Source organism: Hippopotamus amphibius, chromosome 4 (genome assembly GCF_030028045.1).
Source record: "Hippopotamus amphibius kiboko isolate mHipAmp2 chromosome 4, mHipAmp2.hap2, whole genome shotgun sequence".
Lineage (NCBI taxonomy): Eukaryota > Metazoa > Chordata > Mammalia > Artiodactyla > Hippopotamidae > Hippopotamus > Hippopotamus amphibius.
Window position 1 is genome coordinate 22,885,054 of NC_080189.1, and position 26,705 is coordinate 22,911,758.

Below are 26,705 nucleotides of genomic sequence, written 5' to 3' on the forward strand. Positions count from 1 at the left end.
TTTATATTTCTAACAAATTCCCAGGCAATGCTGATAGAACACATTTTAAGAAGCAGTGCTCTGAATTTTCCCCCAACCAAGCCCTTTAGTTAAAAATTTCCCATGAAGGCATCAAGTCTACTCCTATCACTCCTTTTCAGGCCTCTGTTTCTCTTCCACTGTATAGACTAGTCATTGCTGTCTAGCTTATACCCCAACATACTGACCACTGAGGCCCATTCTCACACCTACAGGTTTCCCCATTCTGGGAATCATTATGGTCCTGTAGTTTTTCTTATTACCACCCACCTATTCAGAATCGTTCTCTCATCTATACAGTGCTCCTCTTAGCTTTAACCCCCACCCTTCTTCTGTGTCTTTCGGCCCAAGTATGGGATCTTCCCCCTCCAGTCAATACCTGTCATTCTTCAAATGGCATTCTTTTAATCTGGGGGCACATGTAATGTTGCTCTCCCATTCCTTCTCCCTTGTTACCTATCTTGCCCTAAAGAAATATGCTACCTTATCTTCAGCTTCTCTTCTTTTTTTAGCTGCCATCTAGATATTTGATTCAAGTGGATTCAGTCTTCTTCCAAACAGCACTCCCTAGCCAGGTTCTCTCCCCAGGAGCTGCCTCTTCACTTTCAGAAAATCTTCACATGACAGAGTGAATTCTAAGGATAACTTTAATGTGGCATTTGCATTCATTTGTACCTCGCTTTGGTGGTTTGCCCTCCCACAACTTAATTACCTATAGCATAATTTTATCTACCACCATCTGTACATGAAAATAACAAATGAAGTTTTACTTTTGAGTTGGGTTTACAACATGATCCCTAGCCACTCATCTCTCAGTGCTAGCCATCTGTGCTACAGACCAAGTGCTCAGAGATTTATCCTGGTGTCTTTAAGGTTGCTGGCCTGTCTTTATGTCAGAGTTCATCTTAATCTATCTCCTTCTAATCCTCCTAACTAAAACTTCCCACCAAAACTTCCCATTACTCATCAGGCCCTGTTCTTCTCCCATTGTATATACCACTTTTCAAAGTCTGGCATTAAGACCCATCAGCTGACCAAACAGACCCATTATAAGACCTTACAAGCATTCCTGTTCTGGAAAACTGTGTTCCTCACCTTCTCTGCCCATGCCATTCCACCTCTTCTCAACTACTCTTCATATAGTTCTTCACTTATGTGGTTTCCAGTCTCTCTCTTCTTTCTTATTTAATCATGATCTTTGGGACAAGTATGGTGCCATGTCCCTCCTGTCAGAACCTGCCAATCTTCAAATGACTCCATCTCTTCTGCAGGCTCTTCCACTCTTTTCTTTGATTAACCCTAGAGAAACACCTGTGTTACCTACAGTCACTTGTTTTTTCAGCTTCCATCTTTATATCATTTCTCATGGATTGAGAAGTGTTTTCTTTCATCTTCTTTGTTCCCTGCACACTGTTCTGAACACATCTGCATTCTCAGTTCAGTACAGACCTTCACAGGATTCCTGTCACTGGCCATGGCTTGGATTCGTCCCATTTAAACTCTTTAATGTCACTCTGTTGGTCATACTTGTTGCTTCAAATATCATTCGAGCAAAGATTCCTAGATTCTATTAGTGAGGCACTCCCTCATTAACACCAGCTCTTATTAGCCACTTCCTCTCTCCTCTTTGGTTGTAATCTAGCTTAGCGCTCATCTCAATGCGCAGCTCTGCCGTTTCCCACGTCCCTCCTCCTGGCCCTGTTTAATGCCCTTCCCTCCTCACGCCTTAGGTTGGGTACCCCAGCTGAAACCCTCTGTCTTCTACTTGTGTGCTTCTAGCCTCCCTCTTCTCCCCTCTCTCCTCCATGGTATTTTCATGCAGATTTCCCTAGGACATGTCTGTCACTTTTAGCCATGGTAGGGTAACTTCTGAGAGCAACCAATTTTAATGGTGCACTGCAATAATCTACAATATCTTAGCTATCCATCACCCTTTCATTTACCATCTGTCTGCAGAAGGAATGGATGCAAAATACTTCTCTTTGGGTGTATCTCCCTCAGAATCTTCACCCATTCCCCAACAATAATCTATCCTCTGGCCAAACTACCTATTCACACCCTCTATTAAGTCAAACCTAATCTCTCTAAAGTTGCCAGCGATGGGTTTTTATCCACATTCATCGTAAGCAGCTTCCTTATAAACTTTCCTGTCACCCAAGGGCTTTAACAGTTTCCCTCCAAATTGGTGCTTCAAGAGCTAATCTACTCCTGCCTCCTACTCAAGTCCTTGCTCCTCAGACTTTCTGTATGCTTCTCACTGCTATACGGTCTTTACACCTAAGTGTCCAGTTAGACCATTTTGAGCTCTGACAGGATTCCCCAGTCAAGTTCTTTATTCCATACCTGCTCTAAGCCTTCTGTGCTCTCCACTGTACAATATTTCCATTGCTTTGCCTCCAGTCTCTCTTTTCTTTCTTTTTTCCATCATGACTCTTGGCCCAGGAATGCTGACTTATCCTTCCATTTGATGTCTGTCATTCCTTAGTGTCTCCTTTTCCGTCTGAGGGCAACTTTAATATTGCTTTTCTGTCACCTTTCTTCCTTTTCCCCCATATTTGTCCTAGAGAAAAACCTTATCTTCAGCACGCCTCCTGCCACATGTGTAGCATCTTCCTGATAGGCACGTACTGCTTATCTTTGGCACTCACTGCTCAACTTGCTTTCTTCATCTGCCTTGATTCCCTACACACTCTGTGCATCCCTTCCTTCTCGGTTTTGTGCAGACCTGCGGGGATTACTGTGGGTAGCCTGTGTTTCAGGTCCATGCCTCCTGCCCTCTTATCTTTTGCCCCACTGACCACATCATTTTCTGTAACTATTATTCCAACAGAGCTTTCTGGAATCGCCTCATCACCCCGCTTACTTAGTCATAGTCTTCCCTCTAGTGGTGGAGACCTGGCAGCTCCCTGCCAAATCTGCCACTCTGCCATTTGCACACTACATGTTCTGCACCCCAGCCTAATTCACACAGCTCTCTCATTTCTTAGCTTCCAGCATCCATCTTTTCTCGAACTCTGTTTTGGTGTTTTTTCCCTACAAGTTTCTTCAGTGGTTATCTCCCATTTTCAGTCAGTCCTCACAAGGCAAGCCTCATTTCTGGGAATAGTTTCCTTGGTTATCTGCCTTGCTTCATTCATGAAGCTCTCATCTTGGTTACGGCAGTGGACTCAGTATTGTTCTCTTGCCACGGAAAGGCTCTCTTTCACCCCTTCTCCTCATCACCCAGTGTTAGTCATCCCCTCTCACAACACTGAGCGGTTGCTGCCAGTGGCTTTTACTGGAGTTCACCTTAGATTCTGTGTAACCTCTCACTGTATTAACCAAACCATTTAATTGAAAATTTGCCACAAAAGTTTCAGGAGCATAATCTCTAATAATACCATTCCTATTTGCTTCCTTAATCCATTTTTCCTTTATAACTTACTTATATATAGTGTCTTCTGTCTTTACTTATACATAAAACTCAACCAGTTAGCCCAGTCTGTGATCTACCACTGTTCCTGACTGTCTCCTTATTGCTCCTCCTCATTTGCCAGTAGCCTCCATGAACCAACCTGGGGTTCATGTAATCTTCTATTTCTCAACATTTATCTTGCCTCTCCATTTTTATTTGATCATGACCTTTTTTGTCCATACCATAATTCCATTCTCTCCTTTCATTTTTTCTTTTTTTAAATACCTCAACTGACCCATTCTGGGTTTCTGTTAATTTCCCCTTCTTTCTTTCTTCTTCTTCCCCTTTCCTCCTGCAGAAAATCCTACCTTAATTTAACCAAGATCATTCTTTCATCAGTCCCCTAACTGCACTGAAATAGAGTCTGTGGTCTCGATAAGTACACTCTTTCCTATATGGGGCAGCCCACTCCCATCACCTGTTTTAGGTATACTTGAGTAAATAAATTCATTTGATCTCTGAATTCAGGCCGGTTCTTCATAGGATTCCTACTAGTGGCTTTAATTATTCTCTAACATTTCAATCTCTTGACTGTCTCAGCTCACTGGAGCCTGCTGGAAAATATCCAGCCTCCTTCCTTTGAAATATAGGGTATTTCAGTTTTGTCCCAAAACAGATTTTCTCCTCAGCACCTGTGTATCAGCATCTCTCTTACTGCTTCCAGTTACACCACTGCCTTTCTGGCCTCTTTCCCTTTCCTTTAGCTCGTGTACCCTCCTCTGCTTGCCAAAGCTCTTTTGCATCTTTTGAGAATCAATTAAACTGTACATCCTTTCAAATTTTTTATGATTTTCCCAGGCTATTAATCCTGCAGTCCCAGATAGCACTCTATTAAAATTTATATTAAAGAACCTATGGCACTGAATTGTCATGTCACAGGTATAACAGGTAGATCTCTCACACACATTCTTAGTCAACTCCCAGACAATCAGCTATGGGGGAAAAGATCATGTCTTAGTCATCTTTTTACCTAAGGGTCTGGCACATTCATTACACCTTTACATTATAAATGTATTGACATTTTCTGCATTTTTGGATGGAGGGAGTTTAAAGTTAAGACTGAGCAAATGAAAGTCTCACTACCCAACCTGTTATATATGGTCTTTACATCTGAGTCTGTTCTTTCCTGTCCTTGCCTATCCCCCAAGTAAATTTCTAACTCCACAGTTTCAGATATAATATATATATATATATATATACACGCATACACACACACACACGAAATTTTTTAAACCTATAAGCCTTTTCCAGACCATGGAATAGACCCTGTGTCCCTTTCCTTCATCCATGATTAATAAATCCCCTCCTTCAGACAGTTCAGAAAATCCTGTCTTCTTCACGAAGACTTCGTTTTCCTTCATTTCGTATTACTTCCACTGATTATCTCAAAATGTAATTGCCCACTTGCTTTTCCATTGTACGCACGGACTTGACCAATATTAGAACTTCATTACTGACCTACTCACTGTAGGTTGAACACTGACATAACGCAAGTTCATGCTGGTGATCTGTGAACCCCCTGCGGGCCCATAATCCACAGATATGATTACATCTGTAAAGATACTGAGACTCTGGCACCCTGGGTCAGTATTAACTTCATGAGCTGAGTGCTTTTTTACCACCCATATTTTACGCTTTGTGTGTCAGCTCCTGAAGTAGTGGCTCTTAATGTTTTGACAGGCATGGCAAAGAGCCCCTTGAAAAGTGTCTTCCCTGCTGCTTTCTTGATCTGTCGTCAGATGCTGCACTGCTGAGCTATACCCCCTGCTTTCCTTATCTGAATATAAAAATGGAGTTTTGCCCATGTTGTCTTTTCTGTACTATTCTAACTCGCAGCAGGAATAGATTTTAAAGTCCAGCCTACAGGCTTCTTTTGAGAACTATGACCCTAGAAAACAGCCTACATATGTTCCACTTGATAATTCAGAACACAGAGCCAAGGGCAGATCATGCTTCCTAAGTTACTGATGGAAACTGTGTGCTTGTGCTGCCCACTGACAGGCTCGCCTGCTCTCTCTCCTCCAGTTGCAGGTACCTTTAGCTGCACCATGAAGTTCACTGTCCGGGACTGCGACCCTGACACAGGGGTTCCAGCTGAGGAGGGGTATGATGATGAGTACGTGGTGAGTCTCCCCTGCACAGAGAGACTCACTTTGACCCCTTGCACCACTGAGTGACTTCTGTCCGGAGAGAACATTTCTCTAGGAACATCTAACGTGAACTTACGGGAGCGTATTCTTCTCAAACACATTACAGCTGAGGAGGACCTGGGCTAATCCTTCTCTCTCCAGGGAAAGCATCATGCCAAAGAGAATTGGGATTTATGACTTCATGATTGATTAAAGCAAAACTCACCCTTTTTAATGTCTTTATAATAGGGATAATTAAGAGATGAAAATAATTACATGATTTTCATAGTGATCAGTTTTATTTAAATTATTGGGGGTTGGGGTTTTTTGTTGTTCAGCAGCTTTTAGTTTGCTTGTAATATAGCCACATCATGGACTGAAAAGCCTTCACAGAGTGCAGGGAAAAGTTTTAGAAATATCTACCTGTTAGTGAATGCAAAGTCCAGAAGGCCCTGTACAGCCTGAGCGCTGCAGTTAAATGTGGCAACATGACTGCTTAGTACCTACACCAGGGCCGCAGGTGTTGGTCTGAATATGGCTCTTGCCAGATGACCTGTTTTCTTGCTTTCCTTTGCTAGGGCCGGCATTGTTAGACTCACCCAGGCTACAGAACTTCAAACTAGTTTGGTAGTAGAGTTTTTCCTAGGCTCCTGCAAAGGATATAACACAGGATGATAAAACCAAATGAACTAGTCTCTTCCACCTTTGTTCTGAACTGAGAGGACTTTCATTTCCTGACCCCTGCTTATTCACCCACTAGCTAGAAGATCTTGAAGTGACTGTGTCTGACCACATTCAGAAGGTAATGAAACCTAACTTTGCTGCTGCCTGGGAAGAGGTAGGCGACACCTTTGAGAAAGAGGAGACCTTTGCCCTCAGTTCTACCAAAACTCTTGAAGGTAAGAACAATTTTGCTCTCAGTGTATTGTCTGATAGCAGTCTAATGCCTAATAGGCATATTTTTTATTCCAAAAGGACTCCCTTTTCTTTAAATACTTCATAAACTGTTTCACTGAAAAGGCCAGAACCCTGTCTTCATCATCTGAGTCAACCCATTTCCAGTCCAGTAGCCTCCTGCCACACACCACTACCAAACCTGTCCACCCCCAGCTCCCAGCACAAACTAGTGCAGAGGCAGATCCCTACACTGACCTTTTCTGATACTGTTGCATCAATCTTCTCAACACAGAAGCTGTCAACAACATCATCACATTTCTGGGCATGCAGCCATGTGAGAGGTCAGACAAAGTACCTGAGAACAAGAATTCCCATTCCCTCTATCTCGCAGGTAAGAAACTTTCATCAGATTTCTCTTTTATTGTGTTACAAAATTTGATAGGAAGGGATGTGCATGGGCATCTCATGTCCTGCTACTGTCCCATTATCCCGTTATATGAGTGCAACTTGAAGCCCCATCAAAATGAATGATTTTTTTAAGCTGTTTTATTTGCATGCTAGTCTTAGGTGGTTCTTTTAAGATGTATTTTTGGCCCAAGACACTTAAATCTCTCCTACAGATGCCAATGGCCACCCCCCCACCCCCCAAGTACTTCATATCAATATTATTGAATGCCTTCTATGTACCTGGTATTATGGAAATATAAAAGATTATTTAGAATCTGTATGTAGGACTCACTTCCCACCATAAGCACAGATCTCTAGAAAAGCTAAACTAAAATAACAGAAAGGAAGTGCAGGCAGAGCATGATAAGTTTCATTATTCAGAGCTTGTTTTGAGTTCTTAACATGATTTTCCTCACTTTTTTCCTCTCAGGTATATACAGAGGTGGCTATGATTTATTGGTGAGGTCCAGGCTGGCCTTAGCAGATGGGGTGACCATGCAGGTGACTGTCAGAAGCAAAGAGGGAACACCTGTAGATGTTATCTTGGCTTCTGTTGGATAAATTTTTACCGGGCGAGATGAAGTTGATGTACCCTTCACTGTCAGTGGGCTTTCAGGCTATTGGCATGAATTTCCCAGAATCATATTTTTAGAAATTAATGACTTCAGAAAAGCAAATTAAATCTTTGGCCCTGAGCCAGCAGATCAAGCAAACATCTGTCCTTGTGCATGTCTTTTTGTTGTTGTTCCTTTTCTTTTTATTACACTTGGTCAGCTTTGGTATGATAGTATAGCTTTGGGTGATCTTGAAAAATCAAATACTATCCTATACCCCAGCTGCTTAACGTCATTAAATTCTTTCATTTAACATGTATCTGAAAGCTCCGGGCAATGTTGGAAAGCTTTTATCCCAGAGGGGTGGTGGGGGAGGCGGAGCCAGAGTCCACTTTTGCCAAAATTCATTTTTATTAATAGAAAATAAACACTTATTCCAGTTGTTATACTTGAAGTTACTAATTAAAAAAAAATTTAAATCACCGCTTAATACTCCTGTTTTAACTAAGACAATGAAACTGTGGCTTAAAAAAAAGTATTCAGCACCATTTGCTCACAGGCCTTTCAGACTTTGTCCTTAAAAGTTGCTGGAACTTCCCTGTCTGTAAAGTACAGGAATTGCTGGGCTACGTGAGGAACCCTCTCTGGGACAACCAAGAAGTTAAGCAATCAACATATATTTAGCCTGGTAACTCGGACTGTACAACAATCCCCTCCTCTCTGGCTCAGGAGGGACGTGCTTCTAAGCACTGAGGTATGAAAAGTCTGACTGCTATTAGCTGGAAAGACCAGTTCTAACAGCAAATAACAGTAAATCTCTGGCACAGAGACTACTGTCCTTAATGTCCTGTGATTTTAGGAAATTCTGTAAATAGCTTGGATTTAGTTCAGTTTATTCAGAAATGAAACATGTTTAATAAGGTTAAACTACTCTGCTAGAGTGTCTGCTGGTTTAGTATCCTTATAAAATATATACATAATACATGTAAGTAAATCATAGTCTTAAAGTATACTTAGAATACTGCATTATTTAAACCAGAGTCTAACAAAATGTCTACAATTAGAAGCAGCTAATGAAACTAAACCCAAAGTTATGACAGAGGAGACTCACTCTCAAAGCTGTGTCACTTAGCTTAAAACCATTCAAGGCGAAGTGAAGGTGGCACCTTTAGATAATTCCAATCAGGGCCAGAAATAAGCATTTCTATACATTTCAGAAAAGTCCATAGAAGTGTTCCAAAGGCTTTTATGCAAAAGAATGTCTATCTTTCTGCATCAGTGAGGAGTAGTGCCCATCAGAATTTCCTAATAACACAAAGACAAAGGCAAGTCCATACACTTGATCAGATGTCAAAGGAATGGGAGGTGGACTATTAGCTCACCCTTAGAGCTTCTGCTGGCTTTTTCCTATATGCTGTTCACCAGTGTGAGTCAGGTGGACTTTTGTGAGAGAATAGTGTTTGGTGGCCAGGACCTCTTTTGGGCATTTCTTGCTAAGTGGAATACACAACAGATAAGGGAATAGGGGAGGTAATACAGGGAAGCTACTCTTTCCAGCTCAGAAGGAGTTGATGAAGCCCATATATGCATTCAAGAAGCCCATGGGATCCTCTAGCTGTGGATAGTGGCTAATGTGGTCATCCAGAATCGACACTGTGGACCGCGGCAGCGTTTTCCTAGTGGAAGAGAACAGCATGTAGGTGAACTTGAGGCTGGAGGGAAGGGGAGGGGGGTAAGCCAGTGGGCAGCCCTAGTAAATGCCCCTGCGGACATACCACACTGGAAGGAGCCAACAAAGACCTTATGCACCTTCTACTTTGGCATTGTATCTTAGGCAGATAAACTTGCCAATTACATTTATGATGTATACAGACTAGTTTTTAAATGCTCACATTCCAACAGACAACACCGTGAAAATGTAACACGCATGTAACACGTCTCAAAGCAGGAAGACTTCCAGCTCCTTGGAGAAGTGGGCTACTCAGCAACTCACTGTCCGAGTAAAGATAACAAAAGACCTTGCTCAGCCTGAGGAGATGAGAGAGGGTATTTTTGTTTAAAATTAAATGTAAGCTATTTACTACTGGGTTGTTTCTACTAGGCCATGTGAAGGTATGGAACATTTTTATGTGAATAATCAAGCTCTCATATTCCAACACCTTCCAAGTAAGTACCTAGAGAGAAGAACAACCTGAGAAGGCACTTTCCCACAGCTCATTCTCCCCGTACAGTCTCCTCAGCTGAGGCCAAAGAGTTGGCTTTACAATCAGACTAAAGCAAATCTGTCTTAAAATATATCCGCTTTTTCTTACCTGTACATCTCAGAACATGTAGTACCCATGATAGTGAAAACAGACTGTATAAACCAAAAGAATGTATAACTGAATTTCTTAATCTTTACGTTATGTGAGAGCAGGATTCCCCAATTCATCCTCTATCATGTGTTTCCTAGATGAATAGCCAGTGAGGTTAGAGACAGAGGCTAGAGCAACAGCCCTCAACAGGCAGTCCTGTTCACCACTGTCAGGATGAGGCACTAAGAAAACAAAGACCCCTGAGGGAGACTCACCTGTACAGCTCCAAAAACTCTGGATAGGGATTCACTGGATCCAATGGCCCATAGATAAAATGAACTAGGAAAGGGAAGAGGAATGATTTATTAACATGTCTTCCTATGCCTACTGTAAAATTAATTACCCCTTGAAAAAAAAAGTCTCTTTAAATAATTTTTTTGATAATAGAAAACCTAGCTTCCTTCAACAAGTAGGTTACAAGGAACATATGGAAATAAGCCTAAAAATTTGTCCACTTGAGACCTTTTCTCCTATAAACAGCCATTCCGTCCCTCTTCTGTGCCCTGGACCAAAAGGAATAAGCTCCACTTCCAACATTCCCTTTTTATAAATCCAGAAGACTGTCATTCTTTAAGTCTCTCTCTTCAGTTATAATTGAACCTTGACATTTGAATTCAACCAATGATATCTTGAGCACTAATTACTCTGTCTGAGATAGTGCACTGAATTTCTTTTTAAATCCACAAGAATGAAGAGACAAATGAGCAGAGACCACCTACAGCCTCTTGATTAGTAATCTAAACAGCCTGCTGTCCCAGGAATTCAGCACTGAATGTGACAGCTACTGACTGCACAGCAAAAAAACTGGTCTCTCACTCCTGAGAGAGACACCAGCTCCCTTGGCAAAAGAATCTCAATGTTTTATATGCTTCTCTACAACACACGTCACTGATTGCCAGACTGAATATAGGATGGTCAGTTACATGTGAACTTCAAATAATGATTTTTTTTTTTTAGTATGTCTGAAATACTGCATAGTATATACTTATCCTAAATATGTATTTGTTGTTTATCTGAAATTCAAATTTAGTTGGGTATCTCATATCTTTGCTAAGTCTGGCAATTATTTAACCCCACAGTCCCTCAGTTTTCCCATCAAGTGGTAATACAGAAATACTCACTAGGAATAGATACAGAGGCAAGAGCTCCTACCCAGCGTCTTCTAAACTTCTTCCTTTGATTGATGTACTGCAAGAGACTACAGGAGAGATAAGTCACCAAGAGTGAAACAAGAAACATATTGTTATGGGGATGCAGACACCTGACAGGAACCACCAGGAACACAATATGTTTTCTTAATCCAGAAGCAACTTGGCATTCCCGGGAATGGCCCACTTAATTTATCCATTTCTGTTAACCTCTAGAGTTAACTACCATGTAGCTATGGCAGTAGTCATGCCTACTATCAATTTAGAACTAATGGTTCTTTGTCTTTATTAAGTGGGGAATGCGATCTAGGAAGGCTGGAAGTTACTTTGGATTATATGTGACTAAAGTCCTGATTTTTGGCTCCACCATTAACTAGTTCTGTGATTCAGAAGTTATTATGTAACACACACATCTTTCCTCATCTTTAAGAGGACTGAACTACATGATCTCTAAATTGACATCTACTTCTAAAATTCTCAGTCTAGAAGTTCATGAGCATAAAGCTTCAACCTCTGCATTTCATCTGACCACAGATAAAATGGAAGCGGAGTCCTCTTCTGACAATGTAAGATGTCATAGCTACATTTTAGAACTCAAACTCAAGTATTCTAATTATTCTGCCTGGCAACTCCAGGACAGTTATTTTTGTGAACTTCAAACATCACCTCTTAGAAATGATAGTTTCTTGAAGGTACAAGGGAACTTTAAAAGAGGGCTTTGTTTTTTGATTTTTTTATATTAAAATGAAGCTTCAAGGATCCCATGGGAGTTAGGAAGGCATGGCTCCCTCAACCTCACAGTTCCCAGCAGAGCGACCAGTTAAAACACTGGAAGCTACACTGACCCAGCTGGCAAAGAGACAGGGCCTTATCCCAAGTAGTTCTGGATACACTATCTCTAGGTCCCTCTGTGAAAGCAGCTACATTCTCGTTTGAACCAAGGCATGGGAATTCTTTGTACAAGACAGAGAAACCTCCCTTCTCAGTCCCTGTTGCTATAGAAAAGATATGAAAAAGGAAACAATCTGTACTTTGGGAGAGGCATTAGGCACCTTTCAGAATTATCATTAGACATTTTGAAGCATTTACTATCGACAGAAGGTCCAAAAATGATTTACCAGTCAATCAGCCAGTTACAAACTGAATTAGCATTAGAATTTGCAGCTGTTTATCCAAACTGTGCCAAATGGCTTAGGCTCAGCGCTCACTCTATTCTCAATTTCTTTCTTCTTAGAAAGTACAGAGCATGACTTTTTGGTTTGCTTCATAGGTCATTACCACTCTTCTTGTGGCTATGAAAGCAAGGAACAGAACACACAATCCCACATTTTTCCTGACTTCCCAAAAAAAGCGTCTCTGGAGACCAAAGCGAAGGGTTCTTTCTTACCTGTCGATAACCAAGTTCCCGTCATTGTTGCGTATCCCTGCCCACATGTCCCACAGTTCACTCTCAGAGGGTCGGGTGTACGGCCCAAAGACCGGGGTGAGACTGAACGAGTCCAAAAAAGCAGAAAGGTAAGTGTGAGAAGAACTCAGTACATCAAGTATGACTGGAACCTCAGGTCACGTATGTCTGACCCTTGACTGGTTTATGAATGCCTCCTACTACCTGCCTGGCAAGTGATCAACACCTTTAAAGTATCAAACCCTGAGATCTGGCCCAGAACTTTAACGGCAGCAGCTTTTCACTACATTGTCCCAGGCTGAAGTCAATCAATCTTTGACAATGACTTACCCTCGAGAGAATACAAAGAAGTTCATCAACCGTGTGAGGATGGGTGACAGCATGCCTCCATCTTTGAGAAGCTACAGTGTAAAAGGAAAAATCAAGAGTCCAAAGAAAGAAGACAACTAGCCAGGATACAAAGCATTATACTAGGAACTAAAAAAGGACTTTAGCCAAATCTACAGGCTTTTAGTTTCTTGTTTTGCTCACCCACATTATTCTCTCATAGAAGACAAACCTATTTCTAATTCCCTTTAAGATTACATTCTACACGTCTCTAAATCCCAAAGATTTTTAACTGATATATTCAACTTTAGGATCACAATTTGTTCAAACATCATGCTAATGACACACTCTTTAGACAGCTGTATTTCTCCAAATATCTGTTGATCTCATTCTCAGAAATAAGGCTTTATTCATCTAGGGGTCACTTCTACTGCTTTATTTTTCCGTTATTAAGGGAAAATTAACTTCATTAACATAAGTTCATGAGGAAATAGATTGTAACTATAGCCCATGACAGCAGGTATGGCCTTTATAAAGGTCCAAGCGTTATTTATGTCAGTATAAATCTTACAAACTAAAGATCTAGTCAGTGGAGCAACCAACCTTTTGGAGAAGGAGAGGACGGTGAGTCTCAGGAAATATACCTGTAGGAGAAAAGACGTAGGTTTGTCATTTACCAACAATTTTAGGCCAAACATGGACGTATTATCAGAGACAATTCACCCTATTGGTCACCTTAGGGGCTTCTCAAAACTGCCAAAAAACCGAATACAAATAGAAACTTAATACTGTCATTTATTACTTCTCCAGGGAATTCTGTGTTTACCAGGTCAAATTCTATCCCACTGGGATTACTTTCCCCATTGTAGAGAAAAGGGGAAAATATGTCATGGTCACCCACACTGCCGATAAGTAGACTCTGGCTCCCCTAGCGTTTCCACCCATTCCTCAGAATACATAATGTTAATGATTCGGGCTGCAGAGGAAACCAAAGATTTTTCAGTAAGTACAGGTCCTTAAAAAAACCTAGAGTTTTTCCATTTCCATTTTTTTTCCAGAGTCAGTGAGCATTACTGATAAAGGGACAAACAAGACTCCTCTCCCAATCTGCCCTTAAGGTAAAGGTATTTGGGGGACATCTGGATATTCATAGATTTACAGGCCAGGCTCAATGGCGGGCAAAGAACAAGAAACATCTCCAAAGGGTCTAATCAAAGGCTCACTAATTTCCAAGTGAAACTTGGAACTGCTGTGAATTGAGAGTTTACGACACAAAGCATAGTACTATTAGAAGCACCCGTGGCTTCATCTCAACTGTCTGCAGAACCCACTGCAGTTGTTGCAGAGATTTCGATATATCATCTGCACTCCCCATTACTTCTAATCACAGTTGTTACTAGACCCACCACGAGATCTTGCTGGAAAATGCATTACATACTTTTTAAAAAGAAGCACATCTTACTATAACACAGCTTTTTATTAATTTATGTCAAGATAATCTCCTTTATAATCTTATTTTATCTCCTATATTTAAGAACATTACTCAGAAAGGTCAGTAAATCTCATCAGACCACCAAAGCAGTTCATGGCACAAAACAGGTAAAGATCTGCTACTTTGGATCTGTTTGTAGTACCCTCAGATTACCACTTAGACATCACTGCCGTATCTAAGTGTGGTCCTTCTAGGCTGTACCTCACTTTCCACCCACTTCCAAGGCAGTTACCTCCATTTGACAGACAGAGACTCTTGATGGTAAGCCGACCAGATCGATTCTGCTTGAACCTAGAGACAGGGAGGGAAACACACAGCTAACTGAGCAGCTGAAGACCATCTCCCAAGAGGGAGAAGAGCCAGAAAGAACCCAGAACGATGTACTTCTCCCATCTTAAACAACTGAAACGTGTGAATCATACATAAATCATGGCTTCACTGACCTATAGAGCAGCTCCTGAGCAACAATATCCCCATAGTCGTGAGACAACAGGTTGATCCTACGGTTCTGGAGCCCCAGATGCCTCAAAAGCGCTTCCACGATGCTGGCCTGCTCAAATATGGAATAGTGATGTGGTCTCTATGGAAAGGAGAGCCCAGATACACAGGATGAAGGTGAAAGTGCAGGTCTGTCTGCCAGCCTGACCCGTCCTTCCTCTCCTACCCTCACCCCTCAACACTGTTCCATCTGGATTCTCCTTACCGGTTTGTCACTGAAGCCAAAGCCTAGGAAATCAAGGGCAATCACTCGATGAAACCTGAGGGTCAGACCTTCCCAAATCTACAAGAAGGAAAGGGATGGTTTGGTCTTTCCAATCCTGTTCCTCCTCTTCTCCAACCTACAGCAGCAAAGGAGTTTCATCCCTATCTCAGCTTAACAAACAGACTTCGATAAAGGGAAAATCTCATGAAACCAGCACAGGCCCACAAATGATCCTCTTGGAAAGTGCTTTATTCCTAATAATTAATCTCCATTGAGGGAGGAACTCCAGCACTTTTTTAACTTGGCAATGATCCCTCCCAGATTGCCAAAGACTTTTTTACTCCCTTACAGTAAGTGAGAAACAGTTCTACATTTAATCCTATCTTATTAAGCAACTCAAATATGCAAGAGCCTTCCAGTGCTGACAACAAAATCCTTGATTTTGGATTTTTAAAGGCAGAGTAGGACCTAGAAGTCTGATTTCATTACCTTGTACCAATCATAGCTTGATGTTGGAAAGCCATGTAAAAGCACAACTATCTCCGGACTTCCAACCACACCCACAGAGTCTGGGAAGAAGGAGAGAGATCAGTTAGGCCAACTCTCTAAGAAAGTAACCTTGAAGATATTAAAAATCTAAATAATCTGGTGTACAAGAAACCCTGACCAAATTAATGAAATTAAAATAATAGATTTCTTTTTAAAATGCAAGCTTATTGCTTTATGTAAGAATGGGCATTTGATATCTTCTTTTACTCTGTATATTTAAAAATTGTAAATATAGCCAGTATTTTATAACTTTAAATGGAGTATAATCTATAAAAATATTGAATCACTAATGTTCTACACCTGAAACTAATATAATATTGTAAATTAACTATACTTCATTTTTAAAAAAATGTAAATAGCTCACTTTATATGAAAATACTTGAGGGCAGACTGCTTATTTTCACCTAGATTTTTCAAAAGTATTTCCTCATTTCTCCCTTTATTCTGTATTATTAATATGTAAATTGCTTTCCCATAGTAAAAAAAAGTAAAGTTTCACAGTTAAAAGTATAGTCACAAATTAAAAACTACAAGTTCTTTGTACCTTATCATTAATGACCTCACAAAAATTCCCTGAAATATAGTAATTCTTCCTCAACCTAGTGAGCCCTCAGTTTATGCCATTTGTCCAACATTTTTATTTCCCACAGAGGAGACTGAATCGAATATTAAAAGCATAATGCTCAACTACTGCAAAATTCTAACTATAAAAAAAGGTTTAATCAACATAAACATGAACATTTTTAAATGTATAAACATCTTTTAAATTAGCCAAACATTTAAACAGTAAGTAATCTTGCTAATAGTGTTAGATTAAAACTGATAGATTCATATACTGCCACTGGCATGAGAATCTGATAATAAGGTTTACAAAAATAATTTAGTTAGAAGCAATGAAAAATTTTAAATACTTTAGGAGTCTTATTCTTGAGAATCCATGCAAATAAATCATTTCATTTACAAGTAGTACTGTTTGAAAAAATAAGGAAAAAATTAACATATACATGAAGATTTCCCTTCAACATTAACATTCCCTTACAACACTGAAAAACTGGAAACAACCTAAGTGAACAACATAAAGAAAATTATATACTTACTTTTAATTGAATATAGCAAATGAGAGGAGGTCAGGAGCAATAATGAAAAACGGTTTATGACAAACATTTTTCGTTATTGCTCTTGACCCCCGCCCAAAAGAATTCTTTTCCAATCTTGTTTCTCATTTTCTTTACCTCTAAAATGAGGTGAATATCACCTACCTCCAAGTACTGTTGTGAAGATTAAACGAAATAACGAAGGCTGAAAACAATCCAATGCCTAGCATAAGGTAATTAATCCATAAGTAGCAGTCATAAAAATAATTATTAGCAAATTAACTTATACAAAGGTAGACGACAAATCACATTTAGTTATGCATATAACAAATAATCTTTATAGAAAACAATCAAATGAAATCGGGGTGGGGGAACAGAACCAATGGTAGCTGTATCTATGAATGCTGTTTATATTACCTGACACTAGGGGCGCTCACAAGAGAAAGCCAGCACTATCTATCACTACAAATCAGGCTACAAAAGTAAATTATACCAAGTTCAATCATCTGTTTTTAGTATAATTTGGTATAATTTACTTGGTGTACCCCCAAAAAAATAATAAAAAAAAAAAGTAAATTATACCAACAAGTCAGTCTACGGAGATTGGAATCTCCATTCCACCACCCTCACCCTCCCAGCAATTTTCTTTGAGTTTCCCTGCTATCTAGTTAACGAGGGGAATTAGTCCATTCCTTCAAATGGACACCACAGAAAAAGAGGGGTTCTCCCTCCATCACTGAGAGGCAACAGAGACCAATGTATGCAAAATAAGTACCTCAGAGGGACCCACGGGACCTTTACACGCAGAGTTTTCCAAGAGCCCTGTTCTTACCTTGGTAGAAGATGCGCAGTCCCTTGTAGGTAAAAAATTTGCCTGATGACTTCCATGAGTGAAGAGCAGGGGAAAGCTGGGGGGGCGGGATGTGCAGATAGGCCGCAAGCAGGGGCACAGCCAATAGCCCCACTTGCACCCACCACTCCCTCATCCTGGAGGAAAATCAGAAACCCAGGGTAAGCAGTTGAGTGACACTGTACATGATTCTAATACAAGCCCCAAACTGGTAAAATTGGGTGGGGAATTTCTGTACCATGTGGTGTCTACTTTGTCCTCCATGTCAACCATGGCAGAAAATTTATCAAGAAGAATGTAAGTGCACTCTGCCTACTATGGCAATCACCATATATGCTCATCATTCTAATATTAGAGAAAAAAATATAATATCTTCATATGTAATCTTCCCCCTCAACTTCTCCCCACTTTAACCCTGCAGTGCCTCCCCTTGTGCTCTTCGCAAGACCTGCTATAGAGGTTTTATATAAAGTAAACGGAAGACAAGTTACTTAAGTAACTTCATTGACTTTTATTAAGGCTTCCTGGGGGGAGAGGGGGAATTTCCTTCACACTTACTCTAAAAACTCTACCACCTACCTACCTACCCAGCAGCCGCCACCAGTAAAATGTTTTACATATATATTTTTTTAACTCATGTTTGTTTTTCAAACAAACAAAACAACAACAAAACATATGTTAAAACATCACATGTTCTTAAGCAGAGAGCTGCTTTCGATTTTCAAATATTTATCAACCCTCTGACTCCAGTGAAGCCCAGTTTGGTATTACTATCTGGATTTGTGCTGAGAAACTGCTCAGGGTAAAGAGTCCGCGAAAGTAAGAAGATAGGTGCCCTGTATACTCCAACATAAGCAGCTTTGTCATGACCCTGAATATCTAATCTCTTGAGAGGTCAGGGCGGCAGATTATATTTCTGCTTTTCTTAATAGACTCTGAGGAAGCTCCCCCACTTATTTAATTTCTTAGAATGCCCCTTCCTCCCCATCCCCCGCCCACCCCCACCCCCCCAAAAGGGCAGAGCATCTGAGAATTGATTTTGTTTTGGGGAGGAAAGCACTGATTTGTACACCCAACTTTCTCATGCCCAGGACTTTGAGAGTCCAGCTCAATTTATCTACAATGACAAGTGCTAAACAGGAGTTAGAAACAGTTCCCTCTGTTTCTACTTATGACTCCTGATGGTCACCAAGGAAAGAATTATCAGTAGAAAGGAAGTTCTCTTAAAAATAGCCAGAATGGAAATACCTTCTAAAACTAAGAGTTGTCAAGAACACAGAACTATAAATAAAGGGAATTAATTGTGAAATCCCTGGTGGAAATGGCTTTGTATCTGTACAAACACCCTTCTACCATATTACCTGTAATCTGGCCACAATCCCTAACAAACTAATCTAACTCACAAAATATTTATTTAGAGTTTAGAAAAAAAATAAGTCTGTGGTTTCACATCCACAGAGAATCTCAGCTCCTTTGCCTATTTTTAAGGCATCATCAGAGCAGTCTTTTTTTTCCCCCTTCCGAAGTACATGTCCATAAAACAGACCCAGTGATTTGGTTCTACCTTTCAAAGTAGAAAGATTAAGAAATGATTAGAAAAAGTGCCCCAAACATGATCATTATATCACACTATTCACCCCACAATAGTAGTAGGCTACATCCCATTATCTCCTTAAAAGGTGAGATGACAAACATTATTAGGTTTAGATTATCATTTCCCAGCGCTACCTGTCCTGGACTGCAGCTCATTCATTTTCACCTGCGCATTTCATCACTCCTCATCCCCATACTTCTCATCTCATTCATTGATGGGTTCCAGCGGCCGAATACCTGCAATGACTCAGCAGAGAGCCAGGGAGGGGATACTAGAGGAGCTGAACAGGAGGACCCCCACCCCCACCCCGGGGGTGGTGGCGAGGGGAATGACAGACACACTCTGCTTCTGGACACCCCAACCCTCTACCTCTTCCTTCTCTTTCACGCTAAGAAAGCAAAGAGGCAACCCCTCAGGAAGCCGTTTTCTGTCTTATTTCAGCAAAAATGCCCCAACAATATTTTAGGATTTTTAGCATGGAAGCAATAAGGCAGTCAATAGGCAAAATAGATTAAACATTTTTTTGACCAAAATCTCTTTTATTTGATGAGCCAAGAATCAAGAGTGCAAATTCAGCAAAGGACAGTAACAATCCTTCAAGAAATCAATGAACCTTTCCGAGCCCTTACCTCATCTTGTAAATAGGAAAATTTTAATATACACATTTAATACAATCAATCCTGCCCACTTCACAGCATCGCGGTTAGATTATGAACTACTTTGTAAACCAATGCAAATAATTCACGTGTAATATTATGACAGTTTGGTCACATCATTCTCACTTGGCTTCCTGTTACTAAAATCTCAAAAATACTTACTCCTCGGTGATAAGACACTGCCAGTTCTAGTCACACCTATTTGGTAACTCACGCCACGGCGACACCAGGGTCTTCAAGTCCTAAATCATGGCAGGGCAGTACCGGGGTCTTGAAATCCTAAATTGCGCCACAACCATACTGGGGTCTCGAAATTCTACATCTCGTCAAGGCGATGCAGGGGTCTAGAAACCCTAATTCGGATGTTAAAATCCTAAATCACACCAAAGCGAAACCCAGGTCTAGAAAGCCTAAATCGCGCCAAGGCAATGCCGGGGTCTAAAAATCTAATCGCGCCAAGGTGATGCCGGGGTCTAAAAATCTTAAGACACGTCAAAGTGAAACCCGCGTCTAGAAACACTAAATCACACTAAGGGGGTACTGGGGTCTAAAAACCTTCAATCGCACAAGGATGACGCCAGGATCTAAAAATCGCCGATCGCACCAAGGCGATGCCGGGGTCTAAAATTCCTCAATCACGCCAGGGTGATGCCGAGGTCTAAAAATTGTAAATTTTATCAGAGTAATACCAGGGTCTAAAAATCGTAAGTCACTCCTGGGCGATACCAGAGTCTAGAAATTCTAAATCGCACAAGGCGACGCCGGGCTCTGGAAATTCTAAATTACATCAGAGCGGTACCAGGGTCTAAAAATACTAAATCAGGGAGATCCGGCGTTCTGAACATTCTAGTGCGTTGCAGGCGAGATATCCCCTCCCAAGCAGGTAGAGCGGGCTCAGAGGACAGGAATGCATGCCCCCGCTCTCCGGAGATTTTCCCTCCACTGCGGGAGTCGCGATCTGGTAGCCCCAGCACTAACGGGCAGTCGCACCCGCTAGCCTGCACCCCATTCGAGTACAGCGGCTGCAAGACAGCCACACCCCCCCGGCACCCGCCACGCACCCACCTGCGGAGGCGATCTCGGCGCACCATGGTGGCGTCTTATCCCATGCCGCCTGCACAGCGGCCCCAAGCAAAGGGCGCACTGCAGGGCCTGCAGCAATGCAGGGTCAGCCGGCAGCGGGGCGCGCGGCCCACGGCCGGCGAGGGCGGCGCGGCCGCGGCAAGCAGCGAGCGGCCACCCGGGCGTGCGCTGCGGCAGTGCGCGAGGCGCGGTTGCCGCAGAGTAGGCGCCGCCCGCCGTGATGCGCCTGGATGTGCTGGTGGCCGCGGCAGCGCGGAGCGAGTGGGCACCGACTTTTAGAGCCCACCCGCGCCCCGCCCCTGGCCCGCCCACCGCGCCGCAGTGCCCCTCCCGCCGAAGCCACCTCCCCTCCCCGCAGCCCAGCTGCTGGTACTAGGATGCAGCACCCCTCCTACCGCAGCTCCTCTGGGGGACACCTTCAGGGGTATTGACTCCCACCAGCACCCTGCTGCTCCCTCACGGCCCCCTACTCTGAACCAGAAGTTCTACAGCAAAAATCCTCCTCTGGCGAGTTAACACTGCAGGAAGAGACGACAGATTCCTAAGACCCCAACACCTCCCCAGAGACCATCCACAGGCACCCACCAGCCCCAGAGGTAGCCGCTCGACGTCAGATGCAGTGGGACCCAGATGCAGATGCACAGGGCTGCCCCTGTGGCACCAGCGTACATCCCACTCTCGATCCACGAGCGCCCAACACCTGCTAGGTCCCTAACAATGGATACCCACCAAGAGCACAACCAAGTGGCACGGGAACGACAAGCTCCGCTGAGCTACCGCCGAGCTATTCGGGTGATTCATGGGCCGGCCGCTCGAGAGCAAAAAAGGGCAAAACTTGGGGAAAGTCCCGGCTCTCTGGCTCGGGCACAGCTGCGGTGCGGGGCATGCCTCCTGCGCGGCAGCGCGACGTGGGCGGCGTGCCGGAGCCCCGCCGCAGCCCGCCCGCAGCACCCACTCCCAGCACCAGCCTGGCCTGTGCCAGAGAGAACGAGCCGCACAACGATGAGACTAAAGCTCCCTTTATTTATGCATTTATTTATTTAAGATTGAAGCACAATGTGAGGGCCCCGTGGTACAGAAAAGAGGGAAGGATTCTTTTCTTCATCCATGATCCTTTAAAAGGCGTCCATCACGCCTCTGAAGAGAAGAGTGTAGAGAATCAGAGCGCCTGTGTTCGCTTTCTGGCTGTGAAGTGAATTCCTGACGAACGCGTGGGCTGCGAGCGCGCCCTGCGGCGCCAGCGGTGCCGGCCGCCTCCAGCGGGGGCGCTGCAGGCTTCCCTTCCGCCCGCGCCCGCCCAGGCCACCCCGCCGGTCCGCCGCCCAGGGCGCGGGCAAGCCAGCCTCCGAACATCTGGGCGGTAGGCCGGGCCCACCAGGCCCCTCACAGCGTGCCAGGGAGCTGAGGGCCACCCGTCAGACACAGGAGAAACCGCCATCTATGAGCGTGTCACCAAAACGTGGGGCACAGTGCAGGGTACACCTCTGCTGCTGTCGATGCAGAGGTCCCCGAAACCACTGCTGATTTAGCACCTCCAGAGCGCTGAGAGCCCAGGGTGCGAAGACCAAGGAGAAACGGCCCCTACCGCCAAAGCGAGATGCTGCCCATCCAGTGGGGAGCACACACAAGAACGGATGCTGCTTAAATTTTCCCTTTAATTTCTCGGCAGTGCTTTGTGACAGGCTGGCCCCCTCCCCCTAACACGCAAGCCCCTCAAAGGCCGAGCCCAAGTATCATTCACCTTTTGTAACCCCAGAAGCCCGCCACTGCGCTGGCCACAAAGCAGACCCCTAATAAATACTGCATGAATAAGTACAAGAATTTGAGGGCGCACGGGGAGGAAGTAATCAAGGGGAGGGGGGAAAGGGTTGTCTTGAATGATGAATAGACATTTACCAGAGACAAAGAGCATTCCAACCAGAGCGGACGGCATTCGAAAAGCACCGGAGGCGCAGGACGGCACAACCACTGGGGAAAACTGCAAGTCCTTTGGGCCGTGGCGCTGATAGGCAAAAAATTAGGCTAGAAAGAGTATTTCATCCTAAGGAGCTGACAATTTGTCCTAAAGAAAATGAGGAGCCACCAATGGATTTAAATCCTTTTATGGCCTTAATTGGTTACTTAATGAAATTTAAATTACTCCCCTTAACAAGTGGAGGCTTACCTATTTTAACGAACCACCACCTTTTAAGGACTGAACTAATTACTTAGCAAAATTTAAATCGGTCCTTTCAACAGAATAAAGACTTTCCTACTTTAACTAACACAACAATTCTATAACAAACTTGGCATTATAGTTTTTCATATTTATTGTCAATAGAACCTATGAGTCCTACAAACAATTCCGCACTTTCATTCTCACCACACCAGAAGCACCAGCATCCAAGATGAAGGCAATCTTGTATTTAATGGACTGAGTGCTCACAAAGGATCTTACTCTGAAAGCCATGGAACATGTCCACCCACATGAAACAAGAGCGCAGACAGAAGGGGAGACCGCTGGGGGGGGGGGCGGGCAGCAGGGGGGACCAAAGGAAGCACTTTAAGACAAGGGGAATTCTGAGTCTGATGCTCAAGACAAACCCTCCCAGACAGTGTACTAGGAAAAACTTCCTTGGAGAAGGAGGGATCGATGTTGAGAAGCGCTTCAAACCCAAAGAAAGCGGTTCTGTTTGGAGGAACCTCCCAGCGCCGAGGCAAGGAGTCTGGAAAACGCAGAGGATACTAAAAGAGATCAGCTTGGCTAAAGCCAGGAGAAATGCTACAGAATGCCCCAGGAGCCAAACAGTTAATGCGTTTTCTAACTGTGCCTGACTTACAGAGAGAAGCTTCCTCCACCAGGGGAGAATCTGGCCCAAGGTATAAAACATTTGGAGTGCCTGAGAAAACATGTAACCATACATAAATCCAAAGCCTTTCTCTGGCTGGCTCTCAGTGCACCCTTTCAGTTCTTAGATACAAACACCACACTTGACCGACATCACAGGCAGCATTCCCTCAACCCATAGCTTATCATACATTCTTGTCACATTCCAATTCTCAGACAGTCCCACATGATAAGACCTCAGATTTGTGCAAAGATGAGGGTAGAAAGCTCAGCATTTAGTAGCCTGCTGACGTGCAACAGCGGTGTGAGATAAGCATGGCTGGTACTGTGGGTTCAATAATCATATTTTTTGAACCCCAGTTTGAGACTCATAATTTATAACAAGCAAAGATATTTATGGAGAATATAGGACAGAACTGGGACTGCCACTTTCAAGGGCCATAATTATCGATTCTAACTAAAGAAGTTCAAGAGGGGGGAAACCTGGTTGAACAGCAGCACATAAAGAGACTCAGGATTTTAGTTGACAGTGAGTCAATGTGATACGGCTCCGAAAAACCCATTGTAGACTGTCGACTGGATTTAGAGAAGCACCCAGAATAAGCTAATCCTGCTCTATTCTGCTAGTTAGACCTCACAGAAAGTGTTTTATTTTGTTCTACAGAGCAGATATTGAGACACATAAACAGGAATTTGTTCAGAGAAGATCGACTAAAATGCATTGCAAATTATGTCACTGAAGGGGTAACAACTGTCATATTCTAAGCTCCTACTATAGCATGGATCTTCACCCAATTTACCCCTAATTCTCATAACTCGCTAGATGAGTATTTTCATCCATATTTTTCAGAGAAAGATACAGCAGCTCAGAGCACTGTTAGTAATGTGAAGAGACTGGGAACTGAATGCAGATATGTCTGGCTCCAAAGCTGGCGTTCTTTCCACTACCCCACACTGCCTCCCTGTTTAAAATAACCGGGCATATTTAGTTGGAAGAAAAGAAGCCTTGTGGAGTGAGTGGAAGAAGGAAATGTGTTAGCAGTCCTCAAATATTTATGGAAGCAGCATTAGACATTTTATTCTGTATGGCTCCAATGAGTGCAAATTGCAGAGAAACAGATGTTGATTCAACATAAAGAATTTTCCAACAGTCAGGGTTGTCTACAGAGACTGGGTAGCTCAGCCATTTGGGGACGTGACAAGTTCGCTGTCTCTGGGGGTTGGTTAGCCCTGCAGCAAGTATGCAAGCTCTGGATGAATGCATGTATGACCTTTAAGGTCTTTTCTCATCTGATAGAAACTAAGGCTCAGAGAGGCATTGGAACTTGGCCAGGGTGACCCCTCCCTGAAGGGTGAGATCCACAACAAGATCTTTCCTGGGTGTCTCTCAGCCCAGAGCTCTTTGTAAACATGCTGTTTCATGCTGAGGGCAAGACAAATTGAAGAAATTATCCATACAATCACATCAACCTCCTTCTCAATCAAATTTAACCCATATATCCAAAAAGCGACTGCTGTCTTCCTTCCTCTTCAGGCTCATTTAGGGGTAAAAGTCTTTGGCTGAAAAAAGTTCAAAAAAGAAGTGGGAGAGGAGAGAAGCAAAGGAGCCGAATAACCCATTAACCGGATAAGATAAATCTAAGAGACAGATGTTCCTAGAGATTACACGTATACTGAGCACCTCTACAGTATCCTTACACACCCTCTGCATTACTGGGCACATCTCATAATCCCACGTCTGGTACTAGTCTGCTGTTCCACAACTGGAATACATCTTATACACTTACACAGATAAACAGGTTGAAGGATTTGAAATAAAATCATATCTTGCATTTTTATGGCTCATTACCCTTTCATGTACATTATCTCGTCTGATGCCCATCACAGACCTCCAAGGAAAACAGCTTTCTTTCAGACGGACAAGCAATTTCCTAGCTGCCTGGGGAAGAAAGAACTACAGCACACAACTCACATTTTTTTTTAAAGCTACATTCCACATTAAATTATTCCTCCAGCCTGGATGAGTCAACCCAGAAGCAGGTGTTTTGCTTTTCCTCGATTGCTATCAACACCTCACACCTTCAGCTGTCCTCCCCCACCGTGCCCTCCAGTGCCCCCACCCCCGCTACTACCGCAGCGCTTTGTCACGAACCGGGTTACTACGCATTCGCTCCGCACAGCCCGCACGCGCTGCTCCAGCTCCCAGCGAAAACCACCCACCCAGCGCCATGCGGCCGCATCCCCCGTGCCCCCCCACATTCGCCCAGGCTCCTGTGGCTGCGACTTTCCCAACTACCAATGATGTCCCAAAGCGGGAAGGCGCATCCTCCCGGGAACTCAAGACCCGATTCCCTGGAGGGGTGGTCAAGCCGACTGAATGGCTACACGTTGTATGGGGAGTCAAGGCGCGGCCGAGAGTTAGGGGACTTTTGTGTTCTCGTCCGGCAGCGAGGTTCTAGAAGACAATGAGCGAGGACCTCGCCCGCGTGGCCCTCGAGTGGCGCGCACACCTCGTGCGGCCACCCACCAACCCTAGCGTAGTCCAGCACGCCCCCGCCAGTCCTCACGGCCTCCCGGGCCACTATCACTCAAAGCTTGGCCCCAGGATTGGTGTTCTCCACGCACACTAGCCACATAACCCCGAGTGTGCCCATGCCCACTCAAAGGGTGGGCTAGGAGGCTAAAGGTGCAGGGTCACTCCTTCCCCGCCCGTCTCCTACCTGATTCAGGTAAGACCTGGGCTACAAGACTCCATGTTTGGGGGACCCGGTTGCGCATGCGCTTCACGCGGCCAGAGCTTCTCCGCCTGACCCCAGTCCCAGGGAAGACCCGGCCAAGCCACTGAATACCCGGCTCTGGGCTAGAGCGTCGCCACGTCCGCGCACTGGCCCATCGACCCCGAGCCCAACCTGTGCTGCCGCCTTCTCCCTGCCGGGCGTCAGCGCCACCTATTGCGAAGGGTATGAAATGGCAGGCTGTGCCTTGAATAAGAGGGTGAATAAACGAACAAACATTTATAGGGCTCAATCTGAGTACTTTTACATGATGAAACGGAAGGCCAAAGAAGTGATATTTTGATAGTTATTACCTATGGATATCTTTGGTGAGCCTTCCATATCTCAAC

General features: G+C 43.5%; 2 protein-coding genes across 9 annotated transcripts in view; one reads left to right on the forward strand and one right to left on the reverse strand.

The window, feature by feature from the left end:
* The window catches only part of COPG2 (COPI coat complex subunit gamma 2), a 119,770-nt gene extending 112,112 nt beyond the window's left edge, over positions 1-7,658 (forward strand). The window contains exons 21-24 of the mRNA XM_057732563.1: positions 5,498-5,595; positions 6,362-6,500; positions 6,791-6,889; positions 7,376-7,658. Of these exons, the coding sequence (XP_057588546.1) occupies positions 5,498-5,595; positions 6,362-6,500; positions 6,791-6,889; positions 7,376-7,506 (467 nt within the window). The 3' untranslated portion in view covers positions 7,507-7,658. The remainder of the gene's footprint in view (positions 1-5,497; positions 5,596-6,361; positions 6,501-6,790; positions 6,890-7,375) is intronic.
* A 239-nt stretch (positions 7,659-7,897) lies between these two features.
* On the reverse strand, positions 7,898-26,497 carry MEST (mesoderm specific transcript). 8 transcript variants are annotated; one of them, XM_057732565.1, is made up of 12 exons: positions 26,302-26,497; positions 17,404-17,558; positions 15,418-15,497; positions 14,929-15,006; positions 14,669-14,805; positions 14,458-14,516; positions 13,337-13,377; positions 12,737-12,807; positions 12,389-12,490; positions 10,975-11,051; positions 10,069-10,132; positions 7,898-9,175 (listed from the first exon to the last, which is right to left on the reverse strand). In XM_057732565.1, the coding sequence occupies exons 2-12, from the start codon at positions 17,555-17,557 to the stop codon at positions 9,058-9,060; spliced, it is 981 nt and encodes a 326-aa protein (XP_057588548.1). In that variant the 5' UTR covers position 17,558; positions 26,302-26,497; the 3' UTR covers positions 7,898-9,057. The 8 variants fall into 8 exon arrangements, 7 of the variants coding, with proteins under 7 accessions (XP_057588548.1, XP_057588552.1, XP_057588554.1 ...); XM_057732569.1 differs by lacking the exon at positions 26,302-26,497 and adding an exon at positions 21,340-21,361; XM_057732571.1 differs by lacking the exon at positions 26,302-26,497 and adding an exon at positions 20,737-20,989 and having other exon boundaries at positions 14,669-14,775.
* Between the last annotated feature and the right edge of the window lie 208 nt (positions 26,498-26,705).